General features: G+C 41.2%; 1 protein-coding gene across 3 annotated transcripts in view; it reads left to right on the top strand.

The window, feature by feature from the left end:
- The window catches only part of LOC133940044 (calsenilin-like), a 33971-nt gene extending 19626 nt beyond the window's left edge, over positions 1 to 14345 (top strand). Inside the window, exons 1-7 of one of the 3 annotated variants that reach the window (XM_062381615.1) lie at positions 2618 to 3457; positions 9853 to 9977; positions 10099 to 10168; positions 10723 to 10901; positions 11747 to 11851; positions 11983 to 12045; positions 12546 to 14345. In XM_062381615.1, the coding sequence (XP_062237599.1) occupies positions 3352 to 3457; positions 9853 to 9977; positions 10099 to 10168; positions 10723 to 10901; positions 11747 to 11851; positions 11983 to 12045; positions 12546 to 12593 (696 nt within the window). In that variant the 5' untranslated portion in view covers positions 2618 to 3351 and the 3' untranslated portion in view covers positions 12594 to 14345. Of the gene's footprint in view, positions 1 to 2617; positions 3458 to 7512; positions 7782 to 9852; positions 9978 to 10098; positions 10169 to 10722; positions 10902 to 11746; positions 11852 to 11982; positions 12046 to 12545 lie in introns of those variants that run through there. The other 2 variants (XM_062381614.1, XM_062381613.1) reach the window with 2 other exon arrangements.
- The last annotated feature ends 1702 nt before the right edge of the window (positions 14346 to 16047 follow it).

Raw genomic sequence — 16047 nt, 5'->3', positions numbered from 1 at the left:
GATAGAACAAATATAATGTGACTTTATATTGTTATTCCAGTATGTGGAGCAGTAGAACATAGTATAGTAATAGTAGTATTATAATTTATTTTATCTCCTATATGGCTATTACACCTTTGCATCTTTGTCTGGCCAACAGTCCAAAACTGAAATATATTCATATAACCTTTTATGTAAAATGAGAATAAGCAACAAATGGTCACATTTTTGGAGCAGGAATTTTATAAAGTTTGTCATTTTTGATTGAAAAATGTATTTAAAGACTTTGAAACATCTAGTAATGTCTTTGTGAGAACCAGTTTGAGAATAGAACATATGGAGTTGGGACGTTTTGGAAAAAGTGAGGACCCACCCATCAGTTTTTCAAAGTGCTGTTTGAGGGTTTACACTTGCTTTTATAAATAGGATTAGGATTAGGATTAGGGGTTGAGGGCACGTCACTTGAAACACAACTTCTTCCCACAATGCAAAATTCCTTCCTTACCAGACAGATGGCTGCAGGAGGTGTCGGTATTCGTTAGTGCATTTAAACATGTGAGAGCAGAGTCATTGTCGTATGCATTGAAGTGGTCTAAGTGTCTCCCTCTCTGACAGTGGTGAAGCCTGAGGTGGTCTCTTCTGCTGAAGTGTCCGAATGTGAGGAAACAGTCCGGGTTCTCTCTCACTTCTCTTACTGACTGTTGTGTCAGCAGGCAGCAACGAGCAAAACCTTTTAAAAAGCCTGTTAGTGCCCTAGTGGCCTGACCTTCAGGGTGTTTCCTCTGCTGTGGAGATGATCCAGACACACTGTGGCTTATTAGGAAATAGGACAGTTGGATTTATCTTTTTATTTTATGATTAATGGCTGACCTAGTTTCTTCTGGTAAAATGTACAAAGTGCAAATAACAAGGGAAGCTCCACTACCACCACCTCACCACAAAGATATTGATCCCTCTCTCTCTCTCTCTCTCTCTCTCTCTCTCTCTCTCTCTCTCTCTCTCTCTCTCTCTCTCTCTCTGGCCTCAAATTTGTGTCTCCTAACCAAGTCAATGCATCAAAACACACACAAAGACACACACACACACACACACTCACGTTATATGTATTTACATTCTTTTCTCTAACTTTAACCTTAACTTCTACCTAACCCTTACCCCAACCTTAACCTGAACCAAAACTTGACCTAGACCGAACCTTAACCTAACCTTAAAACACATCTTCACCTTAAGATATACGTTAAAATATAGTTCTATACTTCCAGGCTTGCTCTTTGTTCCCATAAGGAAGACAAGTTCCTAAAATGTGAAAGATTTATCTCCCCTAAATAAGGGTAATAGATTGAGCGCGTGCACACACACACACACACACGCACGCACGCATGCACGCACGCACACACACACAGGTGTAATTACATTCCCATCTTATCTTGAAGCATTAGTAAGTACAGAGTCATCAGTTTTTCTGCAACCACCCCACACCTACTTCCATCTACTCTTTATCAAACTGTTCCAGACACTGTAAAGTATTCAGAGTGCCCCCCCCCCCCCCCCCCCCCCCGCCCCCTCACTAGAGTCAGAGTCATACCTGGCAAATAATGGCAAATAAGATGTCAAAGTTACCAAGAAAAGGTATAAAACAAACACAAACATATACAAAATAACAAAGAGAAGCAAAACTGTTGCACCTTTTTAGTAGTAGTATATGAGTAAACCAGCCTCTGGGTGTAGAAGGAGAAGACAAAGAGGTGAAGATGTGGACGTGCTGGAGAAAGGATGGACAATTTGTAGAGGAAAGAGGAAGCCGAGCAGAGAGGGAGAGAAAGTCTGCGGTCAGCCAAAGTTATGGAACGACAGAGGAGATGGAGGGAGGAGGGTCGGAGGAGGAGGAGGAAGAGGAGGAGATGCAAAGCCCCGGGATGCAAAAGCAAATCAGATGGACAGACGAAGAAAAAGGAGGAGTGCAGTGGAGTAAGGAGTAGGTGGACTTCAGTTATTAAACCTCGGGCTGGAGCTAATGCTGACGGAGTGAGTCGAGGGAAGTAAAGTTGCAACAGATGAATTCGAAAAAAAGCTGCAGAGAGCAGGGAGTGATGGAAAAGTATGTGCGGAGGAGGTAGAGACCGCAGGAGGAGGTTTCATTCCCCACAGCTCCTTTCGGTTTCTCAAGATTTCCCTCCCTGGACGCTGCCGCTGCTCTAAGTGCCTGCTCTCCAGGGCCATACTCTTCCATATCTGGACCTGGACTTGGACAAACAGTGAAGCGGACTGAAGCACAGCACCGATCCTGAATGTAACTATTACGCTGGGCTGAAAGGTGCTTGGAGGACCAGAGGATTATCGACAAAGGGGTTTCTTGCCTGACTTCAATTTTCAGAAGTCCAACAAGTTAATTCCCCGTATTTTTTGTTCATCAGAGTTCTCACATTGCATGGGAGCTTACTTTTTTATATCATGTCTGTTTTGGAAGATTGCCTCATCCTCAGTATTGCTGTTATGAATATTATCACAGATGCCGTGAAGACTAGATAGTCAGATTGTCCTCAGCTCGCACATAAAGAGTGTTTGCAGTATGATTTTGTTCCAGAGCTGCTGTTTCACGAAATGCTTGTGTGGTCGGCGCCTATAATGGGGTAATTTATTTATACCGGCCGATGTTGTTTTGCCATTTAAAGGCATGGAAGATGAGAAAACTTGAGTATCGCATGTTGTGTTTTCTGATGCCGTGTATTTCAATAAGTCGCTTGCATTCACCTGGACTCTCTCCCACCCAATGGGAGCATAATTCTGAAAATGGACATCGGGGCTGTAATCCAGTTCTTTGCTTTGCCCGAACGACGTTTTTATTTAAAACCAAATTGTGATTCATGAGGGTAAACTATGAGGCGAGGACTGATAATAGCTGTTTGGATTAAGACGATGAGCAGTAACTTGTGTCTTTGCCAGTTCGAGCTCCTGAGTGTGTTTGTGCAGGATGAAAGTCTGGAAAGTGACTCTTAACGTCTCCTCTAATGCACTGTAATAAATGGCTCATGACCCAACCCCCATTTTCCCTCATGGGTTCGGAGAGGGAGTTTTTCCATATATGTCGACTTCCACGTATTTTCCACTTCAGCATCAGTGTTGACATTAGAGCAGCCTTCATCCAGCTCACTGGCCTGGTTCTCATGCTGCATCCTGGGCCTGGAAACAAACCCATGCCGCCATCCACCAACCAGACTGAATCCCGTCCCGTCCTGGTCCGTCCCTGTTGAAAACCCTTGTTGTTGACTGGCCCGGCGCCTGCCTTCCTATCGTCTCTCTCCACGAGACCAGACCTTCTCGTGCAGGCTCGGCCCTGAGTGCCCCCCCCCCTAGCCCCCTTATCCTGCAGTCATGGGGATCCAGGGCATGGAGCTGTTTGCCATCGGAGTGGTCATCATCCTTTTCATGGCAGTTCTCAAGCAGTTTGGCATCCTGGAGCCCATGTCCTCGTTTGAAGGTAAGGGCCCACCTGAGGCCCCTCTACTGGTTTAAGAGGGACCTGCAATTTGGTGCAACTGTTATCGACCTCATGTGTTTACTAAACATATCTCAACCCCCTCCCTCCCATATAAGCATTAGATAAACATTCAATAAATTGGTTAATAATGCACTATAATATAGCCGACTGAGGGACAACATGGGCTTTACAATGACACTCATGTCGACAAACGACACTGGGTGGCCTCAGAGGTTAAATGGATGAGTATGTGTTCGTTCAAGTCGAAGAACATTTCTTGATCAATCAAATTATCTCTGGAAAAATACTTGAATAAAATAAATAAAGGAAAAGTTGTTGAAGCTGGTTAGAGTCCAGCTGTAGAGATGATTATTGTAGGTTATCTCTCCTGACTCTGTCCCTCTATCCCTCTGTCCCTCTGTCCCTCAACCCCTCTGTCCCTGTCAATCCTCTCCTGTAACTACTGTGTTAAGATCTAATCAAGTAAAAATGTCTTCAAACCGAAGAAGCACAAACCTAAACGGATATAAAATACATAGAATGAGTTTTACTGTGTGTAATTTTGTATTTGTGGACCCATTATTAATAACAGACTATCAGTAAATCTATGTCTGGCATCGTAGTTGGAAAAGGTTAATGGGATGTTTTATTTTGCCCACTAAAGGGTATACCATAAAACATTGATGGGCCAATAGACTGTGTACATTTGGGACTGTGAAGGAGACATCAGACACTGCTCTTTGAACGATGCAGCTCCCTTTGATAAGAGTTTTGGGCTGAAGGCCAGACAGTAAGAGTGGCCTGCAGTCAGTTTGCCAAGTCAATTACAGCAGGACGGCTCCAGTCGGCACATTAGTGCTTCTCATACGGCTCTGAATCATAAGTAGTGAATTCAACAAAAACACCAGTAATGCCCTTTCATAATTTATCACTCCTCTCTCCAATTTTCAGTTCTTCCAATCGAGCCCCCCTCCCTCCTCCTCCTCCGTCTCCTCCTCCTTCTCTTCCGCCCAGTGTTGCAGGGCCTACACCCCGGTTTAGCATTACTTCACATCAATTATACATGCCGTATTGAACAGGCTTTCACTAAGACCCGCCTAAATATGGAGCCTGGAGTACTCCTCCAGGACCCTGAAGGACACTGGCCGTCCCTCAGTAGCCTCCGAATTTCTCCTCATGCATCTTCATCCTCATTCCTGCCCCTTCATTACCTCTCAATCTCCCACTGGGACTAATTTACCAAGTGCAGTGTCAGTAAGTCGCCTGCCTCATTGTCCTCATCATGTTTAACTATCTGGCAGCAGACAGCAGGAGTTAAAACACATCTGTTGTCTGTCCTCGCCTGTCTTCACGCAGGGAAACTAAAAGTCCAGATGTTGTGCCTTCTTTGATTATAAATAGATTCCAAATAGCAGCCAGTGGTGCAAAATGAAGTTCAATCACTCAAATAAAAAAATATCGAGCTTTGGGATTGATTTATAAAGTGTGTTATATTTATATAGATCTAATGCGTGGCTTTAAACTTGCCTGTGAACTGGTATATGCACAGTTGTTGCAGTTGTGGAAGTTCCTCAGAGACACATTTCAGATGGTTTTATTTCAATAACTGCTCTGGGCCAAAGAAGATAAGTAAGAAAATCTCTTCAGAATCTCATGAGCCCTCAGATTTACTGTGCGACCCGTTGCAGGGATTCAACACAGATGTTAGAGTGTGTGTATGTGTTTTAAGTAGCATACAGACTGCTGACCTCTGGTGGTTTAACTTCACAATTGATCTTCATACTATTCAGCCTGTTGATAACTTGATATTTTAATATTTAATACTACACATTGGTTGATTTAAATGTAAGATTCTGCTCACGGTTTAAAAATCCTCTAAATAAGTGGCCTCATGCTGATGTAATGTCTTATTTCCCAAACTTTTGAGGACATGAGACATAGATAAATGTTTGTAAATTGTTTGTACGAAGGGGTAAAACTATCAGATCAATCATTATTCAAGCAGTGTAATTTTATCTTGTCATGAAACAACATCACTTCTGCTCCTGTGCAGATATTCCACATTTAGCAGCAGTGCATTAGAAGCCATTTATCAATCACCAGGCAGATGAGGTCTGATCACCTATTGTTGCATTATTAATGATATCAGAAATCGAGAAGTTATGCCTACACACGTCACGCCTCTTGTGTGTGTTAGTCCACGTACGTCTGTGTGTGTTTAAAGTCCGGTGAAATGGTCCGATGTGAAATAGAAGTTTTGGCATTGACTTGTTGTTTCACTCTGGGGCTCCTCTCCCTGCTCTCATGTCGACTTTGGGTTGAGTCCAGCTTGGTCCTATTTTGGGACGACATCGATGCCAGAGGTGTCTTTAGAGATGTATGAGCCTCTTTGTGAAGTTATGTGATACAACATCTGGTATTTTTACTCCACATTTGACGACAGGATATTTTAGTGAGTCTCATCAATAATGTGTCTGTTGTTTCCATGTCTACCAGCTGGATACATATTATTTAACAGATTATATCTTATGTGTGTTTTTAGTCCTTGGTATTTACCTTTTACTGTTTATCATTTTTATTAAGAATCAATACAAAGCATATAATAAACATAAATACAAAATCCTTGTGGTCAATTGTGAATCTCCCCAATGGGATCAGTAAAGTCTCATCTTAAATATTATATAATAAATACATCATCCTTTATTTGCATTATTTTGTATTACTTATTCAAAGCTGAAAAGAAAGTTGTTATCTGAACATAGTGAAGTAAAATAGACAATATTTTTCTCTGAATTGTAGTTAAATCAAAAATTACCTGAACATTAAATGAATGATTAATTATTGATAGTATCCTGCTAAAGACTCTATAAAAATTTTTTTTTATAACTCAAGATACTTGTTTCTTTTCAGAATCAGATTATATATATCAAATACAGATAAATAAATTTGAGAGATTATGATTTTTATTACTTAAAATTAAATCAGTCCAGATGATTCAGGAGTTCTGCACGATGAGTATTTTTCCTTCAATACTCTTTAATGTTATAAGTAAACATATTTTTATTGTTAATATTTTAAAAGGGTATCAGGCCTCTGTTATCTATCTGTCCATCTATCAATATCTCTATCATCCATTCATCTATCCTCCCTCCCTCCCTCCCTCCCTCTAAATGAGCTGATGAAATGAGTAAAGTGTCACAGGACCCGAGGGAGCGTTTGCTCACTGTTTCCCTTTATGACATGGCTGTGAGTGTGTCTGACTCCACTGAGTTGATGCCGTATTCAATCTGTGTTACGAAGCCCAGGAGAGACCAGGGAGCAATTAGAAAGTGGATCACAGAGATGACTGGGAGAATGGGATCGGGGACACCTGTTGACCTTTGCCACCGCCCCCACTGGTTCCTTAAAGGCAAACCGTTGCTCTGTATGTCACATTTAGCTAAATGTATTCAATCTTTGTCGATCCTGTTCATTTAAATTCACAGTATCAGGTGCCCTCTTGTCTTTAGAGTGTTGTCTGCAGTTGTTTTGATAAAAGTGGAAGAAAAGTGTCTCTCCTGTGTTTCCTCAGGAGTTCACAGGTTAATTAGATGGGAGATGGAGGGAGGATGTAAGCGTAGAGGAGCTCAGTCACTCAGTCAACGCCGACTGGGAAAAGGCTGGCTGTGTTTTTGGTCTTTGATGGGATGTTTATCTTCAGCTAGAGGAATAAGAAACACTGAAGGAATCCCAAAACCAACTTCTACATGTGTGATGTGAGAATCTCCGGCTCTGAACTTGTATTTCCTGTGGATTCAAGCTGCGGTTCAGATTTTTGGAGGGGGATTCTTGTTCTCTCTCTCCCTCTCTCTCTTCTCTTTCTCTCTCTTTCTGTCTCTCTTTCTCTCTCTGGAGGTATTAGGATCCACTTGACCTTAATAAAAGACCATCAGACGCCGCTATTCATCTTGGAGAATACCCTTCAGAGCAGGACGAGAACAGGGTGGGGGTTTGGGGGGAGGCAGTCAATTATAAAAAAAAAAGTAGAAGGGGAGAGTAAAATAAGAATACAAGCAAAAAAGATGAGAGAAGATTGAGTCACGATGTTTCAGAGTCATGAAGGATGAACTGAAGGAAAGGAGTAAGACAAATATGCGGAGAAAGTCCAATAATGTAGCAGAAGAAGACGGAAAGACGGGGACCCTGGAAGACCAGATTGAAGAAGAGGGGAAGATGAGTGTGAGGTGGGAGACGGAGGGACTGCAGACAGTTGGGATCGTCTGCCTTGTGATCATGTTCCTCAAACTCATGCACCTGCTGGGCCTGATCGACATCACTGAGACCGGTGAGGCAACCTGGGAGAGGGGGAATGAAGAGGAGGAGGAGGAAGAGGATGAGATGGAGCGAGGAGGCTGGAAAGAAATGTTTTACTTTAACGATCCAAGCGGGGAGGGTAAAAAATATATAGCGTAGGAGTAGACGTGGTTGTGAGATCCTTTTCAAGATGAAACAAGAACTAAGGATGTAAATGATGAGGTCATTTTAGTTCATCAGTCGTGATCATCTCAAAAGATACAATGGAAAAACGAATCACTCATTGCTGCTATATGTGTTTATCGACACCCGTCCCATACAGGGTATTTGAGAGTCTAAAATAATCTTTGAATTAATGCATCAGCTGATTTGAAACAAATATCCTAAACAATGGTATTTGTCAAGGATCCTTTACATGTGCCGGGGCAGTGTCTGCATCAGCTCTTTCTGTAAATCCTTCCTAACGGCCAAACATTGGTTAAGGGGGGGTAGTGTGTTGCCAACACTGGAGTGCAATTGTGTCATCGGTAATAAAATACCTCAAGCTCTATATTCAGCGATCCCCTGCTTTAATTTCTTCTACATGGTCTTTTAATTTTCCTGGTCAATAAAAGCCATCATCGATTTATCTGCAATTACCATAAATCAGCTGATGAAACTGGCGGGCTGAGGTTTTGGTCGGGCTCAGTCTGGTATGTTGATGCTTTCATAAACATCTGGATTTATATTGATCTTCTGCTGCGTTAGGAAACAGTGGTGTTCCAGCTATCGATAAAAATATGTGTGAAACTGCAATATTGGAATTGAAATATACATGTATTTTAATTTGTGTCCACTCACTACGGTTTTCTAGAGGTTTATTCTCATGGTCTTCCTCATGTTCATTCATCACAGTAGACTGTAGATAAAGATGGACGACATGACAGCTTGCACAAGTGAAGCCAAAGCGTTTTGATTGCCACCTGGTGGCTGGCTGCAGTACATGTAAAAAATGTCCTCAATGTTATTATGGGTTTTTCACTGAGACGGTGTTTGTCACTTTAGTTTTTATCACTGATTTGTGCTGATTTTTTTCTGGTAAGTAAGATGCTATAAAAATGGGCGGGATGTCATGATTGACAGCTGAGACTGACTTGTGATTGGTCGAGCACATGTAACGGCAGGATCTCACTACCGTGCCTCCATCCTCTGATCGCCACTGCACAGACTCCGCCTCCAAATATCTGTATCTTGGATTTTTAAGCTACATTTCTGGATAGTGAATAGAAGTGGAGAAACATCTTATGTCACTAATGAGTGAATCAATTCCACCTTCAGATTGTTGGTTTTTGCTTTATGTTTCAGAGTATATGATATTTCACTGCTCTGCGGGATGTGTTATCAGAATACCTGAGTTAGGATCACTCAGCGCTCGTCATATAATCCTCTGTGTCCGATCTGACTTGTTATCTTTTCTTTTTTTTCTTCCTCTTACTATCACTCTCCCATTGTTCTCCATGCTCTCTCTTTCACTCCTTCTTGGTGTCAACACTCCTCTTCCTCATCTGTTCTTTCTGTGTAAAGATGGTGAGTATGGAAACAGGAGAAACCCAAACTATAACTCATTCTTTTGGAATGTTTCTTCTTCTCCCAGTGGTGCAGTGCTTTCTCTAATGTGTGTGAACTGATTACCAATGATGCTGCAACACTAAATGGTGATTTCTGCAGAGGTCTTATTTATATTTGTTTATTCTAATTACTTAAAGAACACTACGATGCGTGTTAGGTGACATTTCCACCATAAAGAAAGTACCTCCTCTTCTATTTTACTCCCTCGTTTGCCTGCCCTTTGTTCCTTTGAAGCTTTTTATTACATTTCTCTGGAACTTGCACGTTCTCCTCACCTCCTTTATGATAAAATGCTTCCCTGTTGAATGTGTGACCCCACCTCCCTCCCCAAATGTTGACCTGCATCCACACACTTAGTCTGCCCCATCCTCCCTCTTTTTCTCCTCATCTTTTCCTCTTTACATCACTTCTCTCCCTTTCTTTCTCTCTCTCTCTCTCTCTCTATCTCTCTCCCTCTCTCTCTCTCTCTCTCTCTCGCGCTCTCTCTCCCACAGAGAGCAGCGACAGTGACTTGGAGCTGTCGACAGTGCGTCACCAGCCGGAGGGGCTGGACCAGCTGCAGGCTCAGACCAAGTTCACCAGGAAGGAGCTTCAGTCTCTGTATCGAGGCTTCAAGAATGTACGTCCAGCTGCTTAATTGCTTCCTAGTCTTGATTTCTTAACCCCCATCGTTATGCTTTATATAGACTTAAATTATTCTAGTATATAGATCTCGTTTTCTTTCTCCGTCTCTTGAGCAGGAGTGTCCCAGCGGGCTGGTTGATGAGGAGACATTCAAGACCATCTATTCTCAGTTCTTTCCCCAAGGAGGTTAGCAGTTTGAACAATCTCTCCTCTCCTCTCTTGTCAGAGACTGCATGGACTTTATCAGGAGATGGCTCTGCTCAAAAAGACACCCTTTCATTATATTTCATTATTTTGACTGATATATTATATATAAGCAGCTTATTAAATAGTTGATGGCTAATTTCAAGATTTTTATATTCAGTTTTTAACATTGAGAAATCCAGTGACAATTCTGGCTGTAATTGTGTCCTAAAACTTTATTTATTTTTATTTTATTGAGAATATTTCAATCTGCTTTTAATTCAAAGGCTCTCTGCAGCATTCAAACAGAACCGCTGTAAAGATAAATTATTTATTGGATTTAATTAACAATAAAGCTGTACCAGTGATGGATGATTTGAACATTTTATGGGGCTGAAGCAGCCGGGATAAACCACACCAGAATTACCATAATTTTGTAGCAGGCTGTATGAAATAATTGTTCTGAAAACACATCCAGATCTGGGTTTATGGAGAAATTAGAGGGGAAGCCCTATACAGAACACTAAGCCCCTCACCCTGACTCCTATTGTCCACAGACGCAACCACCTACGCTCACTTCCTGTTCAACGCGTTTGACACCGACAGAAACGGTTCGATCCGCTTCGAGGACTTTGTCATCGGCCTCTCTGTGTTGCTCCGAGGTTCAATCACTGAGAAGCTCAACTGGGCCTTTAACCTCTACGACATTAATAAGGACGGCTACGTCACCAAAGAGGTACTGAGAGTGTGATATTGGGATGTGCAGCTTTTTGACAAGGAGAAGTGTAATAGAAAATGTTACCATTATACCACACTATATATTAGCCCTGCTTACGCATACTATTTCTGCTTGTGTAACTGCCATGATGACATCAGGGCCACAAATCAGAGACCGTGCTGGCCTCCCACCGCCAAGACCTTGAAGAGGCTTTCAGCCTGTGTCTGGGTCCTGACTTGGCCAGGAGGCCTTCAGCTTGTATCTTATCTCCTGGGATTTTACTATTCACTTAGTTCACACACATAGTTCACATACACACACACTCACAGAAGTTAAAAGAGGACTTGCAGGCAAATTCTACAGGTTTACTTTTATCCAATAAAAGATTGAAGATAATATCCCGTGCTAGCTTTAATCCACCAAAAAGCCTTGAAGCCAAAGAAGAGTTGAATGAAGGGATTAAACTGATTTGTTAGTTTGTGGCCTCCACCACAATATCAGCACTGACCACCACATAATGGCTGGCTGGCTCTCTTTCATTGGTAAAACAAATTGACATCACTGCTGCACAAGCTCCATTAAGCCACTCCGGACTCCTCTCTCTCTCTCTCTCTACCTCTCTCTTTTTCTACATAGCATTCTGGGTAATATCATGTGAAGCGCCACTGTTTCAGCTCAAAACAAAACTTAATTGAATCTGCCTCTGACTGTGCTGCATCTTGTGTTAATGGGAGATCTCACATTTAACCTTGTTTTGTCCATGCTTGTAAAGGGAGTTTCACTCACATTTATTAAATCTTATCACATAGCGTGAACAACGATAAATAGCTCACTTCACTTTGCTTCTGTCGTCTTCTCTTCAGGAGATGCTGGCGATTATGCAATCAATCTATGACATGATGGGGAGATACACCTACCCGTGTGTGCGAGATGAAGCGCCGTCCGAACACGTGGACAAGTTCTTCCAGGTTCGTGTGCACAGTGCTACCTGGCCTCTGCTTAGTCTCTCGTCAGAGGAACATGACGAAGTATCTGATAACACACTCACTAACGAGTCTGTTCTCTATGTCTTTGTGGGTTTCTTTCTTTTTCCCCACAGAAAATGGACAAAAATAGAGATGGTGTCGTGACCATTGAAGAGTTCATTGAGACCTGTCAGAAGGTGACTGGCTAACGAAGTTTCCATGTTCTCCTTGTGTCTGTCTGGGTCGTGGCTGCTCTATCACACAGTCCTACTTTTGCAATTGAATGTACTCAAGTTGGCTGGCACATGAATTATCAGAATTTACAGACTGGAATGTTTTTTTGTGTTGCACACTATTGCCTTATTACAAAGTTTGGACATTGATAATCAGATTGATTCACTTAGTTGTGTTAAGTTTGTTATGAACTTTCAGAGGCCCTTCTGTTAAACAGGGTGCTTAATTTGATCCAGAGTAAAAAAAAAAATCATTCTGGAAACTTAATTCCTAATATATGTTGAAATGAATGTTACTTTTTAGACACATTTGATATTTTTACAGCCTCAGCTCACTTATTGCTGACTTAAGTCTCCAGGTAGCACAAGGCTACCTTAGCATTTATAGGTAATTGGTACAGTGTAGAAGTCTAGTGAGTCATCATTATTTACCTGACAAATGTTTGTATCTTTCTTTTTTTCAGGACGAGAACATCATGAACTCCATGCAGCTCTTTGAGAATGTGATATAAGGAATCAAGATGTTTTTTTTTTTCCATCCGCCCTCGTCCACCACCGACCCACAAGCACAGCACACCCATGCCGATCAAAACTCCACACGAACGCATGACATCCTGGCGCATGGTGTAGGTGCTGTAAAGTGTTCTCTTTTTCTCATCTTTTAGCTGTATCTTCCACCGACATCTGGATTCAAAAAGAACTGTTAGAGACTGAAGAAGAGCTTCCTGGGTCAAATTCCCATCTATTCAGTTGGTTTTTGAGCTTCTTGTGTTTTCATCGTCAGACAAAAAAGGTCAACAACCAGCCAGGAGGAGAGATACACACCAGGACACAAGCTTTAACACCTCTACACCTTGTCTTTCTCTCTGAAACACACTCACACACACATTGTTTCTCTGTCATACACACTCACATAGATTAGCTTGAGTTTTCACACTGGATGAAGTGAACATAGAGAAGCATGGCGGGGGGGGGGGCACAGCAGACAGAAAAAAAGAGGAATGAATTAAAAGCATGTTTGTCCTCAAATATGTGATGTGGAGTAAGCTTGCACTACAGTTGTATGACTATGTATTATATGTGCCTGAAATGAAGGGCACTGTAAATACCTGCACCTGATATACCACTGAGGGAAACCAGTGTGTATGTATATATGTATAGTGAATAGTTGTATATCCTACATTGTATTGGTCTCCTCTGTACTGCAGTAGCTGATGGAATAGGACCAGAACTGCAAATCTCTGTGTTAATCAGTTTAACATTGTGTTTAGTGGCAGTTCTTCACAGAATTTAAAATGCGTTATTCAAAGATTTACTCTTTTTTTGTATTTTGTCCGATTCTTTTTAGCTGGTCAGATGAAGTAAAGTGAGTCTGTGCAATACAGTAAAGACACAAAGGGACTGTTAGAGTGTGATCTTTCCTGCTGAATTAAGGCTTTATCTTGGTTCCTGGGTATCTACGAGCATGCTGACTTTAAGTGCCACAGTGTTATGTACAGTACAGTAAGACCCTTTGTGATGTCAGTTCATTAAAGATGCTGTCGAAAGCTACAACCTCTCATTTTTAATGCGTCCCTCGCTACTTCCCTCCTGCACTCGCATGATAAAGCAGCATAAATGTGGGTGAACAAAGAGTAAGTGAACCAACAAGCGTACAACAGCACAACCAACAATTAAAAAGATAAATAATAAGTTGTTTTTTTATAAGTGTAAAGAAGATTTCATTTATACTTCAACTTTCAGGTGACATTACCCTACTCATACTCGTCTGAGTGGTGAGTTCCCCCAAACAGACATCTCACCCCTGTTAGATGATTTCTTTTGAGTGAGGCCCAAAGAGGTCAGGATATCTCATATTTCACACAAAGCAAAGATTTGAAGAGAACAAATGTGGAGCAGAACTTTTTATTTTTTAATCTTGTGAATCTTTGGAGGGACCTGACCCAGAGGCTGGGAACCACTGAACTAAAATATCAGACTGTACAGTTTTTTGCGTGACTGTTGCCAATGTGTGTTACTTCTTTTTTTATATATATAACCAGATTTTTGCACCTTCCATTACCAAATTTAAGGTTTAACTTGTGTTTGCACAATCACTGTTCTCTGTCACTTCAAATGTACTAATACACATGTGTACAAACACTGTGCAGGTACATTTCACACATTTACTGGTACTGCCTGCCAGGCTACACCAGCATCAATGTTTGGTGCAGCCGTTTGTTCATGCACTCAGATAAAGGCAGTGCAGCTGAACACACAGCAGATGGCAGTGTTGTGGAATAGTTTAGGCTACAGGCAGGAAGGCAATGAGAAAGACGCTGAAGGTCTTCTTCTTCTGGTGTTAATTGGCAGTTGGCAAACCAGTTTATATGCGCATTACCGCCACCTTCTGAGCTGGAGTGTGGAGCAGTAGATTGGCAGCAAACAAATTTAACAAAACAAATTTTTTCTTTATAACTGTTTCTCTTAAGTCCATTGGAAGATGATGATTGCTTGATGCCTTTTCTAACAAATTTATGGATTTAGTGTTTTAGCTTTTTTGTCTTCATCCTGATATTAATTCCCTTCTTTGTTAATTTTCCATCTTTTGCAGAGTCCAGTTGTGTGCTTGCCTATTTTATCATTAAGTGTATCATTTAATCCTGTATGACCAATTTTCAGATGGGTAATGATTTACTCTCCTCTTCTCCTCTTACCAGTCCCTATATGTTTTTTTTTAATTCTGTGAAAATGTTTTCCTGTGTCATTTAAATCCCAGGATTCTTTCTGTGTTTTATGACTGTATTCATTAATGATAGTTTGGATTTCTGCTTAGCTTTATTATTGGTTTCTGCAGCACACATGTAAACTATGTACCCATAATCTAGAGCTGCTCGGATAAAATAAATATTGTAAATATTTAACAATGCTGTTCTGCTAGCTCCCCAATCTCGCCTGACATACATCGTAATTGTTGAGGAATTTTTGACCATCCTCACACATTACTGTATATGCTACTAAATATTATGTATATTATATTTTATACTATATCTGTACAGGAGAGTAATTCCACAGATACCCCCTTCTCTCTCTCAGCAGTACCCAAGGTCAGGTTATAGATAAAGGGCCAGCCAACAGTACATTGTAGTATCTACGTTGAGGGACTTTCATATCTAACTCAGATGCACCAGACAGAAAGTCACCAACTTTAATTCTCACCAACTATACCTCTTTTGCGTATTACACCAGTGGCAAGACGTAAGGACACAATGTGATTTAAGAATGCATGCTAGGCTTAACTGTCCAATAGGATGCAAACACTGACATGTAACATAGAGAGTGACAGCAGCTCGAAGCCATTCATGGATGTGCCGTTAGAATGGGTGATGCAAGTAGAGGGAGATACATTTGGACGCTGTGGGAGACATCTACAGACTTGGGGGTGACAATTGATGTTTGTATATTGTTTTACCTTCTGGTCTTCTTGATGCTTCAAGTCTTCATTAAAACCTTCTGCATAAGACACCAGCCGCTGCATGAGTTCTCCTTTCACCAGCTTCCAGAAAAACCTCCATTACAGTAGTATATTATTAATCTTTTTGCATTTATTTTTGACTATATCGTTATGTGAGCACCAGTGAAGTTTTTCATCAAAGTAAACTCCAAGAAATCTGACCACGTCACCCTGTTCCAGTAGCTCCATATGAGTGAATTTGGACTTATGGCGTTTAGAGAAGCATTTGACTTGTGATTTTTCTATTGACATTAAAACGCCCTAATTTGTTTGACATTCCTTTCTCGATTCTTTTATTCTGGTTTTAAAGGCGTTTTGTGAGATTAATACGCTGCAGCTTTAGGTCCTTTTGCAATAAAACAAGTCACAGGTGCAGAATAAGCAAAAGCCTTTTGATTCATTTCTGTGTGGACATTTAAAACAGAATGTAAATAGTTCTGCTGATAATCAAAGCTTTACATGTCTACATGCTG

This window comes from Platichthys flesus, chromosome 3 (genome assembly GCF_949316205.1).
Source record: "Platichthys flesus chromosome 3, fPlaFle2.1, whole genome shotgun sequence".
Taxonomy (NCBI): domain Eukaryota; kingdom Metazoa; phylum Chordata; class Actinopteri; order Pleuronectiformes; family Pleuronectidae; genus Platichthys; species Platichthys flesus.
Note: the sequence above shows the minus strand (reverse complement) of the source record. Positions and strands in the feature narration are given on the sequence as shown.